At 35.9% G+C, this 24,314-nt stretch overlaps 5 protein-coding genes across 6 annotated transcripts; 4 read left to right on the top strand and 1 right to left on the bottom strand.

Annotated features, from left to right (window-relative positions):
- Positions 1 to 4,134: 4,134 nt before the first annotated feature.
- Positions 4,135 to 5,391, top strand: LOC121409571. Its single transcript, XM_041601483.1, has 3 exons — positions 4,135 to 4,187; positions 4,603 to 4,836; positions 5,276 to 5,391. The coding sequence occupies exons 1-3, from the start codon at positions 4,175 to 4,177 to the stop codon at positions 5,341 to 5,343; spliced, it is 315 nt and encodes a 104-aa protein (XP_041457417.1). The 5' UTR covers positions 4,135 to 4,174; the 3' UTR covers positions 5,344 to 5,391.
- A 1,762-nt stretch (positions 5,392 to 7,153) lies between these two features.
- Positions 7,154 to 11,975, bottom strand: LOC121409570. 2 transcript variants are annotated; one of them, XR_005969177.1, is made up of 4 exons: positions 11,932 to 11,975; positions 9,733 to 9,796; positions 8,661 to 8,951; positions 7,154 to 7,693 (listed from the first exon to the last, which is right to left on the bottom strand). XR_005969177.1 is itself a non-coding variant. In XM_041601482.1 (4 exons), the coding sequence occupies exons 1-4, from the start codon at positions 10,711 to 10,713 to the stop codon at positions 7,626 to 7,628; spliced, it is 435 nt and encodes a 144-aa protein (XP_041457416.1). In that variant the 5' UTR covers positions 10,714 to 10,992; the 3' UTR covers positions 7,154 to 7,625. The 2 variants fall into 2 exon arrangements, 1 of the variants encoding a protein (XP_041457416.1); XM_041601482.1 differs by lacking the exon at positions 11,932 to 11,975 and adding an exon at positions 10,702 to 10,992.
- An 875-nt stretch (positions 11,976 to 12,850) lies between these two features.
- Positions 12,851 to 15,453, top strand: LOC121409569. The gene is made up of 4 exons (XM_041601481.1): positions 12,851 to 12,968; positions 13,556 to 13,625; positions 13,888 to 14,184; positions 15,083 to 15,453. Exons 1-4 carry the CDS (start codon positions 12,957 to 12,959, stop codon positions 15,154 to 15,156), a joined length of 453 nt encoding a protein of 150 aa, XP_041457415.1. The 5' UTR covers positions 12,851 to 12,956; the 3' UTR covers positions 15,157 to 15,453.
- Positions 15,454 to 20,902: 5,449 nt separating this feature from the next.
- Positions 20,903 to 22,310, top strand: LOC121406912. The gene is made up of 2 exons (XM_041597786.1): positions 20,903 to 22,235; positions 22,270 to 22,310. Exons 1-2 carry the CDS (start codon positions 20,903 to 20,905, stop codon positions 22,308 to 22,310), a joined length of 1,374 nt encoding a protein of 457 aa, XP_041453720.1.
- On the top strand, positions 22,090 to 23,572 carry LOC121406911. The gene is made up of 2 exons (XM_041597785.1): positions 22,090 to 22,171; positions 22,245 to 23,572. The coding sequence occupies exon 2, from the start codon at positions 22,310 to 22,312 to the stop codon at positions 23,570 to 23,572; it is 1,263 nt and encodes a 420-aa protein (XP_041453719.1). The 5' UTR covers positions 22,090 to 22,171; positions 22,245 to 22,309.
- The last annotated feature ends 742 nt before the right edge of the window (positions 23,573 to 24,314 follow it).

Genomic DNA, 24,314 nt, shown 5'->3' with positions numbered 1-24,314 from the left:
TTAAATAATTCCAATGGCATTTGTAAACGAAACTTATACATACAATTCAAATTGAGGTAGTTACAATGTATTACATATTTCATACTAGTAAGTAAAACAAAATCATTGTATGAAAGCATAAAATCTGAAGAAATGGAGGGATCCACTAAACAGCAAATGCTTGTACTGTGTGGACCCCCTCAAGAAATATATTGTAGAATTGTCTACTCAGGGATAGGGGTTTTATGGGTGGTAGCTGCCCTTACCTAGCATTCGTTGCTTAGAAATGTGTTGGAAATTTCGGCACCTTTCCTGAAAATGATCAATATGAGGTGAAGAACGAGTGTGCCAAGTTTTATGCTTTCATCATTTTCTGAGCAGAAGTGCCTTTATGGGGTAATCAATCGACTACACTATAAGAAAGAGAGAAAAATCAAACAAGCATAGCACTGAAAATTTCATCAAAATCTGGTTTAAGATCGATTTAACACTGATTTTCGCAAATTCTGTTTTAGCGCTCTTGTGTGTTATTAATACTATGTGTTCATGTAGATAAAGAAAAAAAATACTATAAAAGAAACACAGACTGCAAGAAAGACCCATACGCGGTTCTCTTAATAAAAAAATGAAACATTTTATCCTCAGAATAAGTAATAACTTGCAAAAAAAAAATGTGAAAAATATGCAGACAAAAATGGGATCAGTCAAACTTTATGCTATTCAAAATGTTTTAGACGGATCTTAGTATCTAATATTCCTTAGCATATTTCGGTTTATTAAACCAAATTGCTCTCCTTATTGTTGAAGCAGATCTTTTTTAAAGTATCCATTCAGTAAAAAAATAAAATACAACGTGTATACCCTCGCTATGCCTTTTTTAACGACTTTTTTCCCTAAAAAATGACTTTGGTTCCCATTTTGTCTTCAAAGCTACAGGTAATTTACACATAGTATTATTTCATTTTCAGGAGCATTCGATGCCATTAATTATTGTATTATTATATTACTGTTAAGATCAACCCCGGCGCTTGTGGGTTGCCATTTGGCTGGTTTAGGCATAAAAGGAGCAAGAGAGCACAGTTTGTCTTGCATGATAGTGTCACTTTTTTCATGATAAGCTCTTGTGGTGTACCCCAGCTGAGCTTTGTTTCGGGGTGAATTTCTTTTTAAAAACGTACGCATTTAGCAACAGAATTACCCATTTCATCAAACAGCAGGGGTTTCGATTTGTGTTTTTTTATTCTGCAATTTTAAAGCACAATTAAGATTATCTGTACCATTTTAAAACTAGAAACCCGAAATTATACGCAGAGTAGAGAATACATTTTACCTTCCCTCTCCTTTGCTCTACTTTCATATCCAAATGCAATGAAATCCAAGCTTTAACAGCCAACATGCAAAATGTGTTGAAGAGTCGAACATTTGTCTCAATATATTATTTTTTCACTATTCGCTGAAGTGATGAAATTTTCCGAGACAGTATACTGACCAAATTACTTATTATTATGTGGCATGAGCCTAATGACAACATGAAAGGAAAATACATTCATTCAACCCAATCCATTCCCAAGATTTTTTTAATCGATAGGCCAATAGCTGATTGACAAAGTGTGTATAACACTGATTCTAGGAAGGGTAATCGCTGAACTTCCTTTTTCCAAATGGAGAAGAATTATCACTTAACTTTTGGAATTACATGTATGTGACTAGCTGAAGTATTCGGGCTATTTAACGTTTCATGTGATAAAAACATCTCGTCACGAGATGATTTAATAAAATGTCGATTTATTTTCGAAATGTGACGGGCGGCATACCATTTTCCTGGGCCCCGTCTTACAAAGAGTTACGATTGATCCAATCAACCACAACTATGGAAAGCCAGCAACGTCAACATTTAAAATACATGTTTGTTCAAAATATTTTCTAGAAATGAATATGATGTATATATTCACATATTCACTGTTTTCTTGACAATTCAGCATGCTTCTCTTTGTTTTCAATGGACATTGCTCAAATTTCCTAGAGAAGAAATTATGACACTGATGGATTTCCATATACTTGACCAGATCAGTCGTAACTCTTTTTAAGACGGGGCCCTGGTCAGATATGCAATATAAGTTCTATATCCTATCCACTGGAAGTAAACATTAGACCCTCCGATTTCATCTTTATTTTTATGTTCCTTTTTAATTGCTATTTCAGCACAATCGGGAAATGTTTACGCTCCTGGTATCTGTAATATTTTTATCAAGACAATGAACCAAATTGGTTCACAAGCTATAATAAGATAGGTTTTCAAGTTTGTTTGTTATATCAATGTACTTGGCCAACTGTGAAATGCCAGTCGCTAATGGACGCATTGTTTTTTTTTCTTATGGAAAACCCGATTTAAAAGAATATATGAATAATCAAGACATCAAAGTTGGTGCTTATCTCGTTAAATATCAAACCACCTTGTCACTATAGTACAAATGACCTTCTTCTGATCATGCGCAGAATGGAAATCCGAACTGGCTTATTGTGGCGCAATCAAGGTGTCGATGAAAGTTGATGAATTACTCATATAGATATCACGTATTCCTGTTAAAACTGACCTTTGAATTTTGGTTACCCTTTTTAAGAAGTAATACCCTTTATTTATGTATCCCCGATTCGCATGTTTAAAAAATGGATATAGAAATGAAATAAACCCAAAATAAATTATAATAAAAACAAAATTGGTTATCTTCACTGTGGCTCTGACGCACCATCCGTTAAGTCATCCTTAAATCTTTCAATTTTGTGAACGACGTGAGACCTCTTGTTCTATCCCCATTTCTTCACAATGATTGACACTAGGATTAGAATATCAGTTAATTTACTATATTTCCAAATGAAACTTCAAATAAGCGACCGGCCGCCAAATTACTCTCATTGTTTCATTTAATTTCAAAGGTAAATGAAAACAAGGTAATTAATAGACAGTGCCAATCGAATTTAGGTGCGACTGGGGAAGATGGTGGGGGGGGGGGGGGGGTAGAGATCCTTGGATCTCAATATAAACGTATTAGTTGGTCGTTCACCCGTTTTATTTGTTTTTTTTTTAATTTGACCTTTCAAAATGTCAACTTCATATTAATGGTATAGATATTAATTACGCATATAATCATGATAATTAGAAACGAAAATTCGTAATGACAGTTTTAACCTTTCACAAACAAATTACGTAAAATGTTCTTTTGTTCTATTCTTACACTGTCATATCATGTCATATTGCAATCTCACAATCCTGAAAGCAAAAAATGTCCATCCTAAATTTTGATTATGTTGAAATACTATAAAAGGGAGGAAATAAAGTCATTTATCACTCACTCATCAGCATTCGAAGTAACTCTTATCCTTTTACCTTTTTTTTTCAAAGCGATCGACTCAGCAAAACTCCTGAAATGGCTCAATCGGTAAGTACACCATTATTTTTTACATTATTCCAGCAGAAACTGTTCAAACTGTGTAAATCTGTTTTAGTTTTAACTTTTGAAGAATATTATGTATATAATGAGAAGAAAAAATATCAAATTTGATTACATGAATTTTAATATCTTTTTAAAAATGTTTACAATGAAACAGAAATAGAAATCTGTATTATATACCAAAGGTTTATCTAAAATCGCACAGGTCGAGCTATACCTTTCATCTTTTTGGCCCCCGATCTGCCAATGGTATGTGATATTGAATTCAATTTATATTAAACATATAACCAATTTGTTCATTTTCTGTTCTACATTGAAAATACAACGAAAATACTGTTCATGAATTATTTTATTTATTCATTTCAAAGAAAAATTCATATTCTTCTCGTTTTATATCTATATTTCTTTTCATTTTATCCTCATTTGTTTTTACGATTCATTCTTTTAATCAAATTATTTATTTTCCTTCTCTTTTGGGGTAGGAATCTTATACTTTGTGTGATTTATTTGTTTAAAAAAATCTAAATCTAATGCACGAACGAAATTTATCCGAGCAGATCCTTATACACTTATCTGCAATATCATGGACTTCCTTGAATATTGAATTTCAATAAATACTTTAATTCATTTCACGATTTAAACTTTGATTATGTATAGTACAAAATTAATTTTGAGTATTTTATCCCTTTTCCCCTCTACAGTTAAAAACATTCTGCGTTTGTCTGTGTCTCGTTGCATGTTTTGCAATGGAAGTGAAAGGTATATTTATTTTTTTTTATTCAAAAATCAATAGAGAAAAAGAGGCATTTTTTGAAATCTGCAGATATGTTTCTTACTCGGGTATATATATATACAGTATATATGTGTGTGAGGGTGGGTGAGGGTGTGTGTGTAAGGGTGCGTGTGTGTGTGTTTTTCATCATTTGTAAATTGCTGATGTACATGATATATCTCTATGTCTAGGGGATGACTTAATATCTTTTCATATTTTAGGACAGCAAATTTCAATATTACACAACAAAACTTAATTTGTTCATTTTGGTGCAGTTGTTTTGTATCTTATTATGATGATGCAGATCATTATTATTAAATGCAAATTATATGTTTGTAATGTGTGGTTTACTGGTAAAGTCAACGAAACATCATTTTTTTAAAAAAATTCCTTGATTTCTAGCCCAAACTACCGATCGCACTGCAGAGTTCGAAGCCCTATGTGACAGATACAGGCAGGTGGTTGACACGTGTGAAGAAGACCTAAGAGGACTTCTTACATCTACTGAACAGAACCTGTTTGATGAAGCTGAGAATGATATGGTGTGTTTGGTAGAGGAAGGAGAGCAGGATAGCGCTGATGCCTGTGAAATCTTGGAAAAAATTTGCCTTGAAGTTGTCGACTGTCCCTCTACAGGTGAGTTATATCTTAATATTCTCTTATGTCTTATTCATTTTTTTTCTACTTTTTTCTGACACGGTGACATTGTCCAAAGTCATTTAAGTATATTGATACAAAATAAGTTGAAATGGACTGATGCCAAAGGTTAGTGAACCCACCAGAAAATGAGCATGTTTAAAAGCGATCAAGTTCTGCCATCTTTTAGATATTTTAATGTGAAGTCAGGTGAAAAATATTACATTCAGTTTGTCTCTCTGTGCTCATCATACATTGAAGTGTTGTCGATTCATTCAACAATCAACATGAAGAAGGGGTTATTTTGGTGGGGTTCCCCAAACTATAGCACCACTGCATATCCATGTTTACATGATATATATCAGGTTAATCTTAGGAGTTTCTTCGTATGCTAATGATGACTGATTTTTGTGTTCTTATTATATTTCTTTGCTTGCAGCTCGTTTCAGACGTTCCTCGTCTGTCTCTGCCGAATCGTCATCCGTCGAATCTAGTGAAACAGACTGAGGGGGTCATCTCAGGTCAAAGGTCGAAACACACCCATCTTCCCTGAGGACCATAATATATGATGCATTACATTGAGTCGTTATGTGTATTAAGACCAATTTTTCATTCAACTTTTATATAAATAACATTTTAAGATGCTGCTACTTTCTTTTTTATGTCTCTTCCATTCACTAATATATTTAAATAAAATTCTAAACAAGTATTGCAAATCTAATTATTTGACTGTCATCGCTTGTTTTATTTTTGGAGTAAGATTTTTGCAAAAAGAAGTAATTGGAAAGATGCAAAATTGAAAAAAATAAGTGAAGAAACTTAATTTAAAAAAAAGGATATCCTATTGGAGAAGAGGACATAATCGGGGTGTGTGAGCGTGTGCGTGTGTGTGTTATAGAGACAGACGACAGGAAAGAGGGAAAGATAGAAAAGATGATATGAATGGAAGGAATAGAGGGGGGGAGAGGAAGAGAAAGAGAGAGAAAGGATGATAAGAAGCGAGGCGATGAAAGAAAAATAATTATAGAGAACACCTATATAAGGGACTGGTGGGTGGAAAATGGGAGAGAGAGAGAGGTGGGCGTGTGAGATGGTGAGCTGAAATAAAAGGGGGTAAAAGAAAAATGGGAAAGCTTATCCATGAGTATGCAATATAATTATGGGCAACATAACACAAATGTTGGTTCTTGTGAATAGGCATCACCGTCGTCATTATCAATATCGGTAACTCAACAACCAAAATCATCACGATCACAACAACCATCGCCACCACAACCACCACCGCCGAAGCCGCCGTAACATTATCATACAATATGAACCCCAGATGTTTTCAGCAATCACCACCACAGCAATCTCTATATCATCTCTACCTTACCCATTTCCTCGACCACCACTATTCACCCACAATCACCACCACCTCCACCTATGGAGATGGCTTGACCGAGTGGTTTAAGGCACCTGACCAAGCACATGGAAGTCCTGGGTTCGATCCCCGGCCACTCACCTATGCCCTTGAGCAAGGCATGTCATCTAATAATGTGAATAGCTATGAGTGTACTCTAAAACAAAAGGAATAACCCATTACTTCCAACATCGTTTACACCTTCATCACCACCACCCATATGGTCGCACATCATCATGACTAGTGTCATAGACACCATTAATTTTGTACATACGAGTGAGGGCGGCGTGAAGCCGACTCGATGAAACCGACACATGTGTAAATGGAGTCATAATCACAACCACCACCATCATCATCACCACAATCACCCTTACGATCGTCACCAATGTCCTCACCCCACTATGGACAGCTCAGTTATAGTACGCCCTCCTCATGCGCGGAAGGTCGTTGGTTCGATCCCGACCAAGTCATACCAAAGACTTAAAAAATGGGAACTCCTACCATCTTGTCTTGTTATGGCTCGACATGGTGGAGAGCAGATATAAGGACCCACTTGAAAAAACAGCTGACAGTTGAAGTTACTAACTCTGGATAATATAATTTTTATCATTATTGTTATTATTATTATTTTCATTGTATTAATAATCTTTCTTTCTCCATTATCAAAATATTATTTTCCCATTGAATAATCCTTATTTCCTTCACCATTGTGGAGACAGGAGACATCATCGTCATCATCATCATCATCACCACCACCGTAACACCTGTCGCCGACATTGTCAATCTTGTCATCATTGTCATCACAATTATCATCATTCAAATCATCATAATTAGTATAACGACAATAACAGATGCAACAATATATTTACATCCATAACTTACTTTCCGTAAAGATATTTAATTTAAGAAACAAAATACAGCTCGGCTGCCAAAACAAATATAATTATCTAACACAATATCAATTAGTGCATCTTTCGTCAATTTATATGGGTCGAAGAAAGAAAGGATGACATTCCAAATTTGTGACGTTGGTGTAATCCTTATCTTACTTAATTAACACTTTCCAATAAAGGTGAATATCAAATGAATAACAATATTTCATTTTTATTTCATTTAAATCCATATTCTTATTCCAAGATTTAAAGTAACATTGAAATTAGTAAATCACGGAGAAGATATTTCTCATATAAATATAAGTAACCCCCAATAAAAAGTTCTTCATGCCTATCATCTCAACCATGATTATTGCTAGCATAGATTGAGATCAAGCAAACCACTGGAACTAAGGCTGTTATAATTGTCGTTATATGCTTCAAATGTAGAGGTGAAAACTAATTGTATTAAACTTTGTATTTGCAGAAAATCCATCCGTGTTGGTTGAATTGAATTATTCCTTCCTTCGCACAGATTTCTTGGAGCTACTTTTCACGTGGCTTTTTCTCTTAGCCAGTGGTTCTGGGAAATCAAAAAAGAGAAACATAATAGATATATTTTGAAATTATGCCTTCATCAAACCGTCACCATTAAAAGGAATTACAATTGTTGGGCGCTTTTTGCGTCCAGGGACGCTCGTTGTTACAGCTTAGTTACAGTCAACTTGAATACCAGTTAGTTAAATAGCTGGTATTATCAATCAATTAATTAATCATTTTTTAGACTACAATGACGTGCACGAGCTGGAAGAAAGGTTAGAGACAATGTTCTTTCATTATTTAATTGCTTGTTAAATCTCCGCGCTGCACTTTCTAACATCAGCGTAGAGATTGAGCTTTCTGGAGAAAGTGACGATTCGACAACAATTTATTGTGGCATTTTACTATGAGAATACATAAACAAAATGATTGTTTTGTTGTTGCACGCTAGCTTCATTCTCTCAGATTTCGTTTGGAGAAGTCTTCGAACAACATTTCCAGTTCCTTCATTACACCCCTGGGTAACAACAGTCACTGGCAACATCAGTTACAGGAGTAAAGACAGTAATCATGCTAATGGGATGCTCCGGGCTAAAGATATCTAATTCCATACATGTAGAGTAAAATTCACAGAGCAAAATGCTAAAAATTTCATCAAAATCGGATAACAAATTAACGAAGTTATTGAATTGTAAAGATTTGCAATATTCCAGTGAAAAAGATCTAGGCATGCATATCTTCATGAATATGCATTATAGGTTGGCTGGTGATGATTACAAAACGTGCTTAGACTGTTCCATTTTCAGATAGAAATAGCATGAAGCACAAAATATTAGGCCCCCCCCCTCCACAATAAAAAAAGATATAACAAAACGGTTTCTAGCCCTCTGAGCGGAAGCTAGATCGGGAAAATTTTGATGAATAATAACCAATAAAGACACTTAGAATTTAATAGTCGGCGGCACATCCCCGTCAGAGTCAAATCTGCAACTATAAAGGGTGTTACTTACGAGCATGGGGGCACTTCATCAGTTCTCCAAGTTGCATGTAGTCACAGAGATGAGCAATCACATGACATGCCGTGTCAAAACGAAGCAACGATCCTTCATTCTCATTCCCCGTGCAGTATGTCTTGCTGTCGGCAGCCTCAATAAAAATCTTAGCTTTGTCGGAATGCCCCTTCAACCCATCGGTGAGGGTACGGTTGCATTTCATGTCATATTCCTTCTTAGCCTTCTGGTATGGGGTGCACAGGGACATCACCACTGCTGCAATGCTTCTGTCAGGTTCTGGTTTTTTGGCTGAGAGAAAAAACACGGGTTAATATAATTTGAGGTTTGGTCACGTGATCAAATGCTTGATTTATTTGAAGCAATAAGTTCAAATATAGAAAGCTAATATGCAAGCCTAGTGTCTAACAAACACACAAACTCTCAAATTACAAGGACTTCGCCTACCATTTGCGTATTGGGTAAAAAAAACAACTGAGGGTACAGAGGAAACAACTCGTAGATAATATCGAGCAAGCGAATCCAGAGAGCACGAAAGAAACCCTTTAAAATTTGAATCACATTTTAAAAAAAGATTTGATAAAGTTCCATGAAAGGCCCGTCAAAAAAGTATTATCCAATGATAAATCCATATTTTTTTTTTAATGAAATACTCCGAAAACTTGCTTTGCCCAATTGACCGTGGGCCCGGCAGCCGCTGTGCAGCGCCAGATCGACGAGGCTCTATCCCTTTAATCGTTCAATGCCAAACAGGGTAGCAGCAACTCCAATCTTTTAACGTCTATTGGTCTGACGCGGCCGGGGTTTGAACCCCGACCTCCCGGTTGTAAGACGGACGCTCTACCAACTTAGCCAACACACCAGTTATACCATTTTCTTGTTCTTTTTTTCCCTATTTGGTTTTCCCTCGACCGTACAACTTGTCTTCTCTTTCTCTCTGACTCTCTCTTATAGGATGAAGGGGGCCTACCCCCTACTGTACTCTTACTCTCTATCTTTTGTTACGCAAGTGATTCATGCTCCATACCATGTCATAATACTTATTATACGAATGAGACTAACTACTTCTTACCGATTGCATATTGTATTACAGCAAAGCCTATGACGACAGAGACAGCAATTTGGGTAATTCTTATCTGAAAACAATGATAGAAAGAAGCAAACAATTTGCCATTAGAGTTATTTCAAATTCAGAATGTGCATCACCTTTATATAGTTCATGTTATAGGGCGTACTTGCACTCTAAAAAAGGGTTTTATGCAAAATTGGAATAAAACGCAACGTGCATAAACTAGGAACAAGGTTGGGCAATTTTAACCAATGTTGTGTAAAAATCGTCCAGAAAACGTACTGTTGTTATCCAACAAACATAAATGTATTTCTCTTTGAACCTAATGTTAGGCAACTTCTTGCTCAGCCTTTTTAAAGTATTTTTTAGAACATTATCCCACACATAGATACAAGATTTTAAATTGCGATACGTCCTATTGAACTATTTCGTTGTACGCACGTGGAACCACAGGTTTTGAAAGCATTGACCCCTAAACTAGCGCGATCCCATTCCCGTATTTTCAAGTTCCGCCCGAGTAAATTTTTATATCCGTAACAATAAAGCTTACAACCATCTTTTAAGGAAATTTAAATGGCAAGAAATATTCCAGACCACATTATGACAAATATATTGTGAAGGTGAGTTGATTTGTAAAAAAAAAAAATGCTACGCAAGTTAGATAATTGACATTTCCCAAACTTCTGAATTTACCCCTCGGATAAAAGAGACCTTCAAACACATATAAACCTTTTCTAAGAACATATTTCTCTAATCATATCGAATTTTCATGCATTGAAGTAATCAGAATGATGTTGAGTGAAAATATAAATATATTCAGCATATTCTGACTGAGTAATGTTTCATAGTAAAATATCCATAAGAAATCGAAGAAACGTTGCAAATTGACATTTTTAAAATACGAAATGTTACTTAGCTTTATAAAATTTCCCTAAATTGTTCCCTGAAAGTTATGAAGATTATATCTCTTACCATTGTTTTCATCTTTGAAAAGGAGGAAAATCCTGTCAAAAGATCTCTTTAAAAATCCAAATACCAATAATCCTAAATCGAGTAATATTTATGATAATTGCTAAGCAAAGACTTGAATGATCGTGCTCCTAACTAGATAAGATCAGAAATAAACTTTGTTTTAAATTTGTCCAAACAATCGCAAGAAATTTGCCGAAAAAAGTTTTCTCACATTCTGTGGTTAAGATCACATTGTATTTTGTGCATACAATGTAGCGGAAGTATAATATTAGCGTTACCATGGTAACCATTGAAGCTTCGCCAAGCTACCCGTCCTTGCCGTCATTATAGAGAAGGTGAGTGAGGCTTACCATTGTGTTGAATGTATACCCAGCATGATATATCAAAATCTTGCCAGCAGTTAATAACAAGCAATAATTCTAAAGAAACTATATTTTCACAAGCATTTATTTTAAAAAAATGTGCACCAGATCATTCATACACAATTGGAAAAATATATATTAATACTCTCATGTTCAGCTCAGTTGCTTCGTTCTGCGCTAACACCTCTTCGAACATGATTCATATTAAGTTTGACTTCTAATGTTCTGAACAATTTATAATCTGTATTGCTTTTAAATCTACTACATTTGATATCGATTTAGGATTGCATACATGTCATTAGTAATCAGGAACAATTCGAAAGCCCAATATTTTCAAATCTGAGGTGTTTTTTTCAGGACATTTTCAGCTGTGCGACAGTGTAAGACTCTTTCGATGATATTCATATCGCTAAAGCTAAGGGGTGAAATCTCATTAATACATGTTCGAAGTGCCAACAAGTTTAATTTCAAAGAAGAAATTCTATCGAGTCATCTACAAATTAATAACAAATCAATGCAAATTCAAACCAGTTTCATCCAATTTTTTGTTCAATTTACAAAAGAAAGATAAGAAGGCAACATTTTGGCGGAGGTTTCTGCATTGTTCGTATGCCGTGAAGATTGCGTAATCGAAATGAATTTATAATAGGCCTTACATGAAAGTAATATGATATGGTAAAGTACATTACCATGTGCCATTGTTATAATAGAGGAGTGAAAACATAATTTTTACTGTAAGCACATGGTTTAATAATAAAAATGAAAAGCAGAGGCTAACTGTTATAAGCAGATATGCTTGAGTCATAGTAGCCATAACTTGTCCTTGCGTGACCTCTAGCATACAAAATGGCAATGACAATAATCTTACCTAAATCCAGAACTATTCCGCCAACGTTTCCGATTTAAAGAGATACTCATCGGGAGAAACCCTTATGACCCATCTTTCTGCAAAATATTATTGTTAAGTTCTACCTTTACCCTCTGACCTTTTGACTTTGCACTTTTATGAAGTAAAATAATACTGTCTACAGATCCTTTTAATTTCACTTTTAGTTTTTGGTAATATTTCTCAGCAATCATTTTTATGATATCCATTGTATTATTTCGAGCGCTTGTCATCTTTTGATATTTACATTCTTACTTCAGCTGGTCTATAATATACTTCAAAATATAAACGAATCTCTTTGAATCTAGGGCATTTACACTAGTATTTAAAACAAATCGCAAGTGACCTGCTCTTTCCATCGTAAAAAAATGCTGGCGATGATCTTTCTAATCCCTTCATTAAATTCATTAATCGAACATGCATGGATTATTATTTGTCCGCACCCTATACATGACAGTGAACCAATGTCATTTGGAGGAGCCATGAGCATTATAAGTCTTCGAAGGTGAACATCCTTACGAATTCAGATTGTTTTGTTGATGATGTTTTCATTTATTGCAGATGTTTTTTTCCTTCCCATATTCATATCGTACTGCTGTTCACGAAGATTTACTGATAACAGTTCGAGTGACAACTGTTCAACGTTTTGGAGGGCAAACCTTGTTCAGTTAATGAAATTTCCTTCAGTTCTACAGCAGCAGCTTGTTGCTGTAACAAAATGTTAGGATGTTATCTAAACAATATGTACATTTTTTTTTTCAAAATATACATGAGAATGATGAGTCATGTCGAGGTTAATAAAAGGTTATAAAAGTGTAACTCGTCTCAACCTAACATCATTCATCTCTTAGATTGGCTCAGCCTATAAGCTTTATCTTCATTTGGCAATAGATTCCTCGAGCCATCGTCTGTGGGTATTGTTCTAAATATACTCTTGGCAATATTTCAGTTTGAATTAAGGCTTCGTTTTCGAATTTACTATTAACACGAGAGGGAGCACGATCATCATGGGAATTTCGGTAGGTTGACAAAAGATTCGTTTATCGCCTGGGTTAATCGCAATTTTTGAGAAGTAGGGGACAGGACAAAACTCTATACATAATACAATCTTTAAAACAAGAAAAAAAAATTCCACAATTTGTGATAACAGTTATGTCAGGCTCACGACCATAATATTCACAGTTTCATGTTCACATCTATTTTCATTCAACCTTTGCCATTTTTAACAGATGATTAGGATTACGAATATGGATAACACTTCATTTAAAGATTGATCAGATTGGACGTTTATGGTGTCTAGTTTGGAACATCATTCTTTTATCTTTATAATCTTAATTTCAATAGATGATAATGCATTAGAATATATATGTAATTTTATATGACATAATGAAAAGACGGACAAAGTCGGCAATCTACCGTTTTGTATCTCAATCGTCACTCACAGGTATAATCATGCGTCTGTAACTTGATTCCAATTAAGTCTTGTTCTTTAAAAAAAAAAGGGGGGGGGTGTGGTATTGGTTAGGTAAAGAAAAGTCTATCTTAATCGCCGAAAGTGAAATGAATCGAAAACCATTATCTACGATGCCCTTTGATTGACTCTCAGGTGAAGCTTTTCTGTATCTTCTGTCTGATGTGCCTTTGCTCTTCTTTGGTTAAGGAAACACAAGCAAATGGTAAGTGTTTTTATTTTGCATTATCACTATTCATACAACTGCTATCATCACTATTATAATCATCATGATTATCATTGAACTAATCATCATTTGTTATCATATATACTACTTTATCATTATTGTTGTTATCGTTTCATCATCATCATCATCACCATCACCAGCAACAGCAACAGCAAAGTCATCATCATCATCCCTTTTATCAGTGTTTGCTTTGGGCACAATTTATGAATTTACCGGATTATTATTGTCCTATATCTTACAGTCTTCATATCAAAGGCCGCCCTTTACCTGAGCGATGCATGTACACTGTTCGCCGAGGAAGTCGCGGACGAGGGAGGAAAGTGCGATCCCGACGTCTACGAGGAGGTCATCGACGAAGTCGACGAGATCGAGGTACCTGGAGCAAACCATGACATGATCGAGAAATACCTGATCGAGGCCAACAAACCGGGCAAGATGTGCTTTTCTCCTGATGGAACTACAGTGATTCGTCTACGTGATGGATGTGCTACGATGGATGCCGTGTGTAACGGGAAAGAGAACGTCATGGACTGCGATCGTAAGTAGAATTTGGGTTAATTGGCTACATGAAAGCCAGCCCACCTATTGATGATACATTTACCTGTTCACACGAACCAAACCTACTAAATAACTGTCCGATGGTAGGCAGAAGCTAAATGCTTTTGCTTATCTGGAGTTTATCCTGAGTTTCGTCGGTGTGTAGCAATGACCGGCCTTTTCCCCTTCTCCTCATTCTTCACCCTTTTCTTCTTCTTACTTTTTTCTTTTTTCCTCTTTACCTCCTCTTTCTCCTCATTTTTTCACCTTTAAGTTCTTCTTCTCATTCTTCTCCTTCCTCTTTCTTCTCATTCTCTTCACTCCTGCTTCTTCTCCCTTTTTCTTGTTGTGTTCCATCTCGTTGTTCTTCTTCTTCATCTTGTCCTTGTTTTTCTTATTCCTCTTCACTTCCCCCTTTTCCTCCTCCTTCTCCCTTTATTCAATTTTCTTCTCATTCTCTTCCTTCTTGTTCTTCTTCGTCTACATCTTGTTCTTCTTCTTAGCGTTCTTCTTCTTTTACTTCTATATTTGCATTGTTCCTTGTATTTTTTTAAAATACTTTTGTTTGTGTTTGCACTTACAAAAGAAGAAAAAATATGACTAAATAAAACGGAAAGGTGAACACTCAGTTACTTGGTATAATGCTAAAATCTGATGGGAATACGTATACATTTTTATTTAATAAGGGCATCATGCAAAGCTGTATAGCAGGAGAGCAGACTCGACGTTTCAGGCAGGTTGTTTTTCGGTTTTTCAGAAAGACCGAAGACTATCAGCCTGCCCGAAATGTCCAATCTTCCACACAGGTCTCTCCATTTCATTCCACATACAATAGGGTGTGTGTTCGTGTGTATCTCTATAATTATATAGATATCTATATTTTGATTCTCGTTTTCTAGAAATGGCCACAGTGACCAATGAGACACCTAACACGACAGCCAAGACAACTACTCGGTCCAGGAGAATTGACTAAAGATTTCTAGAGAAGTCTGAACCCGCCTTGGAATAGAATCCCACGACTCTCGCTCAAAACGCTGCACACTCTGATTCGCGTCCCTTTGTTGTAATTAGGCCTAAATTAATTTGATTAATTTGATTTGATTTCCTTTATTTTCATTTCAAAAAGCCTATACGATTTCATTGAATATTATTTGATTAGACTTTAAGCGAATTGATTTCAATTGAATTATGTTTTGTCGGATTTTCTTGTTTTTTAATGTCATAATGGATTATGATTTGTTTGAGATAATATGATTTGTTTTATTTTTGCTGGAAATCATAGCTTGTGCTTTATTTTTTCATTTGATTTCTCCACATTTTAATCGTTAAGCAATTTTCTTTTTTTTCCCATTCCTTTCCACAGTAAGAAATTCGCTTAGCCGAGTTAGATATGAGTAAAAATTTCCTGAACATTTGTGCACCAAACTAATTCGAATGATTTAAATCTACGACTAATTTACCTAGCTTATTATAAACCGCCACAAACACATTTGGAAAACAAAATCACATGTTGTTTCCAATATGAAAAAACCGCTATTTCTTTTTTCTTTTATTTCTGTATAGTTTGGTACTATTTTCCTTTCCGTAGATGTATATAATTGGTTTGTATTTGTGTTTGTAAATTTTGCTCCTGTAGTGTTAAGAATTGAATAAAATATCATATACCTTCAGTATTCAATACAAAGTCTGTTTATTTATAAATAAAATTTTGGTCTATGATAATGAATAGCGCTTCCTATGAAAACAAAACGTGAAATGAATTGCTAATGACATCAAACGTTGAATATATAGTACTAATGAAAATGAGTTTGGATAAAGTGCTTGTCGGAGAAAGTGTGTGTAAACATCATTGCGAGAAAGAGGATATTCATTTTATAAATGCAGAAAAGCATAGACACACACACACATATATATATATATATATATATATATATATATATATATATATATATATATTTTTTTTTCTTCTCCCTATCTTACTCTCTTTCTCTCTCTCTATCTCATACACACACACACATCCTATCTATTTCATATATATATATATATATATATATATATATATATATATATATATATATATATATATATATATGAAATAGATAGGATGTGTGTGTGTGTATGAGATAGAGAGAGAGAAAGAGAGTAAGATAGGGAGAAGAAAAAAATAGAAAAAATCTAACATGTTCTCTGGTGCTGACGTTGATTATAATATTTTCCAACCTTTCCTCTTAATGACAAATAAAGAACACATAATAGGAGTATTCATGGACCTAAGCAAAGCATTCGACACTCTTGACCACCAGATTTTACTTCAAAAACTTGAAAATTATGGAATTCGGGGAATCGCACTATCATGGTTTGAGAGTTATTTGTCTGATAGAAAACAATATGTCACTCACAACAATATTTCTTCTAACTTTCAGTCAATAAAATGCGGAGTTCCACAAGGATCGATCCTTGGCCCCTTACTTTTCCTTATATATATTAATGATTTGACTACTGTAACGCCTTTATTATCATTTGTATTATTTGCCGATGACACAAACATTTTTTGTTCAAACACTAGTTTAGAAACTTTAGTAGATACATTTAATCGTGAATTACCTAAACTATCTTTATGGTTTAAATGTAATAGGCTCTCACTTAATATAGACAAAACAAACTTTATGTATTTTACGCATACAAGTTCACATATTACTGAGTTTCCATACGACATAAGCATAGATAATATTCCACTCAAAAGGAAAAAGAAACAAAGTTTTTAGGTGTCACAATAGATGAACATTTAAATTGGAATGAACATATACGTTGTATAACTACTAACATCTCCAGAAACGTAGGTGTACTTTACAAAATGAAAAACATAATTCCTCATACTACACTCGTTCTACTATACAATTCATTAATATTGCCGTATATATCGTACTGCAATATAGTTTGGGCAACGTGTGCAAAAACTAAAATTAATATAATATACTTATTACAGAAAAAAGCAATTCGAATTTGTACTAATTCGCAATATTTATCACACACAAATCCATTATTCCATAAACTAAAGACTCTAACTATTTTTGACATAAACTCATTTCAAAGCTTACTGCTTATGTTCAAATACGTAAATAACATGCTCCCACCTTCATTTCACAATTTTTATACTATGAACACATCTATCCATTCATACCCTACGCGGAACTCTTCTAATTTCCATTTAATCAACCCCAAATTGCTTATTGCGCAGAGATCCATAAGACACCATGGTCCTGATTTGTGGAACTCTCTACCTGAATCTATAAAAAGATCCACGTCTCTTTACTCATTTAAGGCAAACGTTAAATCTATGTTGATATCAGAATATTTGAAGTAAAATTTCTGTGTCGATGTGTCATCATTAAAGCATCATCACCATCATCCTCTCCATCGCCTTCATCTTCACCATTTCACCATCATCTTCATCCTTATCATCTCCATCTTCATTGCTCAAATTACATTACTGCTGTTTTTCATGAAATGAACTGTTTATCGATTCTGCTGTATTAATGTATTATATTAATCAATGAGTTCTAACCTGGGGTTGTCATTTTTTCAAGCAATCTGCTTATGATGACAATCCTTCTCCTGCAAATTGTAAATGTTAACTAATTTGGTATGAGATCAGTTTTGTTTGTAATGATAATTTTAGTACATTTAGTTATGATTCATGCCAAAAAAGTTCTCAATATACTATGTTTGTTATGTTATGGAAAATGTATTATATACGAATGATGTAATTGCAGAAGTAAACAATAAAATCAAATCAAATTAATGAGACACAGTTGTCATTTAGGGCGGAACGCTTGAAAGTGTAAATCAGAATTATGCAACCAGACGAGGATGCCACCTGTAGAGAGAAACGAGAAGGCGAGGAAGAAGAGGGAGGGAAAATGCAATTAACCAACTGACTGCCAAGTGCTCTTATTTTATACAAAGAATCAGTACAGAGAGAAATCAGAAAAAGGAACAGGTTAAGTAAACAAAAACAGAAGGATAGAAAAGATTACTTAAAGATATTCAAGTAAATTCATTTTTAATACAAAATTATAAGATATCTTACAAACTAAAAAAGAGGAGTTGGGAAGGGAGAAAAGGCAGAAGTTAGAAAAAAATAATATGGTATTGTGCTATTGGATTTAAACGTTGTAATTTGTTGAGTTCTGTAGGCCACCGAAAAAACCTCACGACTGTTCGCGATCCGATTTTGGAACAGATCGCAATTTGCTCATTTTCTGAAATTATGAATGGAACATACCATTTTTATTTGAGGATAAAATTAATTGGCAAAAAGAAGCTGCTGAAAACTGCTTATCTAAAAAAAAGAGCCAATGGAGTAAATTAGAGAGTCAAAAGGGGCCTAAGCTTTCGATCCTAGCAGAATCTTCGTCGGAGGCAAAATGACAAACATATAAGTGGAACAACCATGATATACACCACAAACATCCAACAGCAACACTAGAAACAAGGAGACAAAAGGGGCATTAGTGAGAAGAGATGACCAATCAGGTTAATGAAGGGGAAGAAAGAAAAGGAGTAGGCAGACACAAAGGGAAGTAGGTGTGAGTAAGGCCAAAGAAAGACCTCAAGCCAAGAGGGATTAAGATAGGGGCAGGCAACTTCAAACAGGATCTGGAACAAAACAGTGATAGAGGGTATGAGGAAGAGATGAATAACAAGAGAATTAGTGAGAGGTGGGTCAAACAGGTAAATAAGAAAGGCATAATAAACTGGTGCAAAAGAGTGAGGAAAAAAGGGAAAGAATGGGGAACAACTGAACAGGTGCAAAAGACATAAGTATGTATGAAAGAGCAAAAAACAAACTAAGAGAAGAAAGTAAGTGTAAAAATAAATCTGTAAGTATAAAAGTATGTAAATATATCCAGAAAGGAATCTATGTGAAAAATATATAAATGTATATACATATGGTAGATAAAACTGATATAGTGATCCGCTGGGTGTGGGGGGGAAAACAGCAGACTATATAGTAGAAAAAAAACCTGTATATATGGAATGGAAGCTAATTGCCTAAAGGGTGAAGGCAAATAAAGAAGCTGATGCTGTATGAGAGAGGGGGTGTATTAAGAAAACATGAAAAAGGAAAAATAATTAAGTGGTAAATCTAAGAGGTGGGTGGAGAGAAAAAAACAAAAAATATATATAATGATTATTATATTGCCTGAATAAGGGAGAAAAAATTGGAGCTGAGCTTGTATGAGATATGGGAGGAAAGTAGAAAAAGAAACTATAATGTGACTAATCTAAAAAAGCTGAGGGAAAAAATGTGAACACAAATGGAAAGTGGATAAGAAGGAGTAATCAGTCGTTCCCCTCTTGGATGTTCAGGCCATGAGGTTGGATGGTGCGAAGTCGTCTCATTTTGTTCATTTTGCCTCCGACGAAAATTCTGCTAGGATCGAAAGCTTAGGCCCCTTTTGACTCTCTAATTTACTCCATTGGCTCTTTTTTTTTTAGATAAGCAGTTTTCAGCAGCTTCTTTTTGCCTTTGATCTCCTTTTCTGCTGTTGTATCACTCCCATGTGATCCTCCTTATCTAATTTGTTTTGTTTTTTTCCATGTATGTTTGATTTTTCTGTACTTGTATTTTAGTGTCTTTTTTTTTACTTTCTTTCCACAGTTTAACTTGGAACTACTTTGTTTTCTCTGGTATCTTTGTCTGTTCTATTGTACCTTCTCTCCCATTCTGTAATACCTCTTTTCCATCCCAGGGTGTTTTCTGATCTGTTCTGTGTCGATTTTTACTTTTCAGCTTGATTTAATTAACTTTGTGTATTCTTATTATCATTCTGTTTTAGGTCCAGTTCAAATTTACTCGACTTTTTTCTTTCTTTATTTTTTGTATTTTAGTGTTTTCTTATTTACTTTCCTTCCACAGTTAAACTTATATAACTTTGTTCTTTCTGGTATCTTTGTCTGTTCTAATTCTACCTTCTCTCCCATTTTGTAATACATCCTTTCTATCCCAGGGTCTTTTCTGATCTGTTCTGTGTCGATTTTTACTTTTCAGCTTGTTTTTATTAACTTTGTGTATTCTTCATGTTCTTTTTATCATTCTGTTTTCGGTGCAGTTCTAATTTACTCCACTTTTCTCTTTATATTTTATAGTTTTAGTGTTTTCTTATTTACTTTCCTTCCACAGTTTAACTTGTATAACTGTTTTTTTCTGGTATATTTGTCTGTTCTAATTTTACCTTCTCTCCCATTTTGTTATACATCCTTTCTATCCCAGGGTCTTTTCTGTTTTGTTCTGTGTCGATTTTACTTTTCAGCTTGATTTAATTAACTTTGTGTATTCTTATTATCATTGTTTTAGGTCCAGTTCAAATTTACTCCACTTTTCTCTTTCTTTATATTTTGTATTTTAGTGTTTTCTTATTTACTTTCCTTCCACAGTTTAACTTGTATAACTTTGTTTTTCTGGTATCTTTGTCTGTTCTAATTTTACCTTCTTTCCCATATTTTGTAATACTTCCTTTCTATCCCAGGGTCCTAATCTGTTCTGTGTCGATTTTACTTTTCAGCTTGATTTAATTAACTTTGTGTATATATATATATATATTTTTTTTTTCAGTTCTAATTTACTTTACTTTTTTCTCTTTATATTTTGATTTGTTATGAATATCCATTTTCTTTGTTTTACACTTTTTTTTATTCTAGGTCTCTTTTCTACCATGACTAACCATCTATCTTTATTTCACCAGCTCAGGAAGATCAAGTTGAAGGCCCTCAAGACCTCTTTTCACCAGGACAATTACAGATTTTATTCCCTCAATCGCATTATACCCACAGGCCTCCAACTTCATTGCACTCCCGGTCTCGGTACTCTCACACCTGAACTTCGCAAACGCTGGAACCAGACCTTACATGGAGCTTCAGTTCGACTAATTAACATCCTCTCTGAACAGTGTATTGCTTCTCTTGATTCCTTTTCAGCTGACATCAGTAGCTTGGAAGACAAACTACGTTCTTGTTGTACCCACACCCAGTGGCTTCAGTATAATGATGAAATTGAATCTGATCTCTCTAAACACAGGTCTCTCCTCACTGAACGCAGGAACAAGAAAATAGGTAACCTCACAAAGAAGCGACAACGGTCAAACAGATTTAGACGACATACCAACAACAATGATGCATCCCCCCATTTGGTTGTTAATCTCTCATCCTCCCCTCTCTCCCAAGCAGAAACCTCTCTTCTCTCTAAAGGGCTCAAGTTTTGCCCAACGCCACCAGAAGTTGAACAGATAGCTCTCAGCCAAGACCTCTCTACATTTTATCGCAGGATACGTCTCAAAGAGTTCTTTTTAGATGAACCCCCTTCTGATCCCGAGCCCTTCTACCGGAAAAGCACATGGACTCCGCCCAAGAATAGAGTTCCTTCCCTTGAAACTTACATTCAACAAGCTGTCTCATCCCAAGTTTGCTCCACAGATACCCTCGACACCAGAGCACATGACAACCTCCCTCGAGAAGAACGCCAGGCTCTCTCATCACTCAAAAACAGGTCCGACATCATCATCAAGCCTGCAGACAAAGGATCAGCCGTCGTCGTCATGGACCGCCAGCAGTACATCAATGAAGCCATGAAACATCTCAATAATCGATCTCACTATGCACTCCTTGATTCTGACCCCACTTGTAATTTCTCCCTACAGATCCAATCGACACTGAATGACATGAAAGACAACAAGCATCTCTCCGAGAAGGCCCACAAATTTCTCTCCCCTACTAATGCTAAACCTGCCCGCTTCTATCTCCTCCCCAAGATCCACAAACCTGGCAACCCTGGTCGACCCATCCTCTCAGGAAATGGTTCCCCAACAGAGAACATCTCCCTTTTTGTTGATTACCACATTAAACCCCTTGTCTCACGTGCACCCTCTTACATCCACGACACTCCAGACTTTCTCAGGAAACTCAATGACATCAAGGACCAGATACCGGAGACTGCGATCATCGGCACTTTGGATGTTTCTTCACTGTACACCAATATTCCCCACGATGAAGGTATCAAAGCATCATGTGAAGCCTTGGCCGCCAGTGGCCATTCCAGTCCCCCCATTTCCGATATCAAATCTCTGATGTCTCATGTACTAACAAAAAACAACTTCACTTTCATGGACCAGCACTACCTACAGATATTCGGCACAGCAATGGGCACTCGGATGGCTCCTTCATTCGCCTGTCTCTTCATGACCAAGCTGGAACAGCAGATGTTAGATTCAGCCCCCTGTCGCCCATGGATTTGGTGGCGTTACATCGACGACATTTTCTTCATCTGGACCAGGGAGGAAGATAGCCTCCACACATTCATTGACCACATCAATTCCTTCCACAGGACCATCAAATTCACTTCTGATTTCTCCCAACAGGAAACCCACTTCCTTGATGTCACAGTCCAGAAAAAGCCTAACGGTATCACCACCACCCTGTACACTAAACCCACAGATACCCACCAGTACCTCCACTCATCCAGCTGCCACCCCCGTCACTGCAAAACCGGCATCGCTTACAGTCAAGCCCTCAGACTTCGCCGCATCTGCTCCGAGGACCCTGATTTCTCCTTCCATACCAGGAATTTGCAGAAACATCTCTGTGCCAGGGGCCACGGGGCCAGGGCAGTCCAACTGGCAATCAACAAAGTTCGTTCTCTCCCCAGATCTGAAGTTCTCAAACCTAGAAGTGACAAGAAGACTACCGACAGAATACCGCTTGTAACCACCTTCCATCCCAATCTACCCCCTCTCCGCAAAATCCTGTGTGATAACCACCACATTTTACACACCTCTGATCGTCTCCAACAGGCCGTTCCCGATACTCCCCTTCTAGCATACCGACGCCCACCGAATCTCAGGGACCTCATTGTTCGTGCTGAATTGCCCTCCCTCACTAACCATTCTTCTCCCATACAGCATGGCACCTTCAAATGCACCAGCAACAGGTGTATCATATGTGAAATACACATTCACGAGGGAGACGCTCTCACCAGCAACTCTACCAGCCTTTCTCACCAGACCAAGGGCAACATCACATGCACTACCACTAAGGTTGTATATCTCATCACTTGCAGAGTTTGTAGGGTACAATACGTAGGGGAAACCAAGACCACACTCAAGAAACGATTCTACGGGCACAGATCCACCGTCAACACAGCAAAGCTGGACACTCCAGTTGGCCGCCATTTTAACCTTCCCAACCACTCCATCGCTGACATGATGCTACAGGGCATCGAATCTTTAGGTACCCGTCCTGACTCAGTCCGTACCAGCAGAGAGAAGCTCTGGATGAGACGACTTCGCACCATCCAACCTCATGGCCTGAACATCCAAGAGGGGAACGACTGATTACTCCTTCTTATCCACTTTCCATTTGTGTTCACATTTTTTTCCCTCAGCTTTTTTAGATTAGTCACATTATAGTTTCTTTTTCTACTTTCCTCCCATATCTCATACAAGCTCAGCTCCAATTTTTTCTCCCTTATTCAGGCAATATATTAATCATTATATATATTTTTTTGTTTTTTTCTCTCCACCCACCTCTTAGATTTACCACTTAATTATTTTTGCTTTTTCATGTTTTCTTAATACACCCCCTCTCATACAGCATCAGCTTCTTTATTTGCCTTCACCATTTAGGCAATTAGCTTCCATTCCATATATACAGGGTTTTTTTTCTACTATATAGTCTGCTGTTTTCCCCCACACCCAGCGGATCACTATATCAGTTTTATCTACCATATGTATATACATTTATATATTTTTTCATATAGATTCCTTTCTGGATATATTTACATACTTTTATACTTACAGATTTATTTTTACACTTACTTTCTTCTCTTAGTTTGTTTTTTGCTCTTTCATACATACTTATGTCTTTTGCACCTGTTCAGTTGTTCCCCATTCTTTCCCTTTTTTCCTCACTCTTTTGCACCAGTTTATTATGCCTTTCTTATTTACCTGTTTGACCCACCTCTCACTAATTCTCTTGTTATTCATCTCTTCCTCATACCCTCTATCACTGTTTTGTTCCAGATCCTGTTTGAAGTTGCCTGCCCCTATCTTAATCCCTCTTGGCTTGAGGTCTTTC

Source organism: Lytechinus variegatus, chromosome 2 (genome assembly GCF_018143015.1).
Source record: "Lytechinus variegatus isolate NC3 chromosome 2, Lvar_3.0, whole genome shotgun sequence".
Classification (NCBI taxonomy): domain Eukaryota; kingdom Metazoa; phylum Echinodermata; class Echinoidea; order Temnopleuroida; family Toxopneustidae; genus Lytechinus; species Lytechinus variegatus.
This window is presented reverse-complemented; position numbering and strand designations above follow the sequence as displayed.

Excerpts from the sequence above, each read along its gene's own strand:
- LOC121406912 (XM_041597786.1), top strand. The coding sequence starts at position 20,903 with ATGACTAACCATCTATCTTTATTTCACCAGCTCAGGAAGATCAAGTTG. Across the intron at positions 22,236-22,269 it reads CAATATTCCCCACGATGAAG|TGGCCATTCCAGTCCCCCCA; the intron begins GTATCAAAGCAT and ends CTTGGCCGCCAG.
- LOC121409569 (XM_041601481.1), top strand. Across the intron at positions 13,626-13,887 it reads TAAGGAAACACAAGCAAATG|TCTTCATATCAAAGGCCGCC; the intron begins GTAAGTGTTTTT and ends TATATCTTACAG. Across the intron at positions 14,185-15,082 it reads GAACGTCATGGACTGCGATC|AAATGGCCACAGTGACCAAT; the intron begins GTAAGTAGAATT and ends CTCGTTTTCTAG.
- LOC121409570 (XM_041601482.1), bottom strand. Across the intron at positions 8,952-9,732 it reads TGTAATACAATATGCAATCG|CCAAAAAACCAGAACCTGAC; the intron begins GTAAGAAGTAGT and ends TTTTTCTCTCAG. Across the intron at positions 7,694-8,660 it reads GATGAAGTGCCCCCATGCTC|AACCACTGGCTAAGAGAAAA; the intron begins GTAAGTAACACC and ends TTGATTTCCCAG.
- LOC121406911 (XM_041597785.1), top strand. The coding sequence starts at position 22,310 with ATGTCTCATGTACTAACAAAAAACAACTTCACTTTCATGGACCAGCAC.
- LOC121409571 (XM_041601483.1), top strand. Across the intron at positions 4,837-5,275 it reads TGTCGACTGTCCCTCTACAG|CTCGTTTCAGACGTTCCTCG; the intron begins GTGAGTTATATC and ends CTTTGCTTGCAG.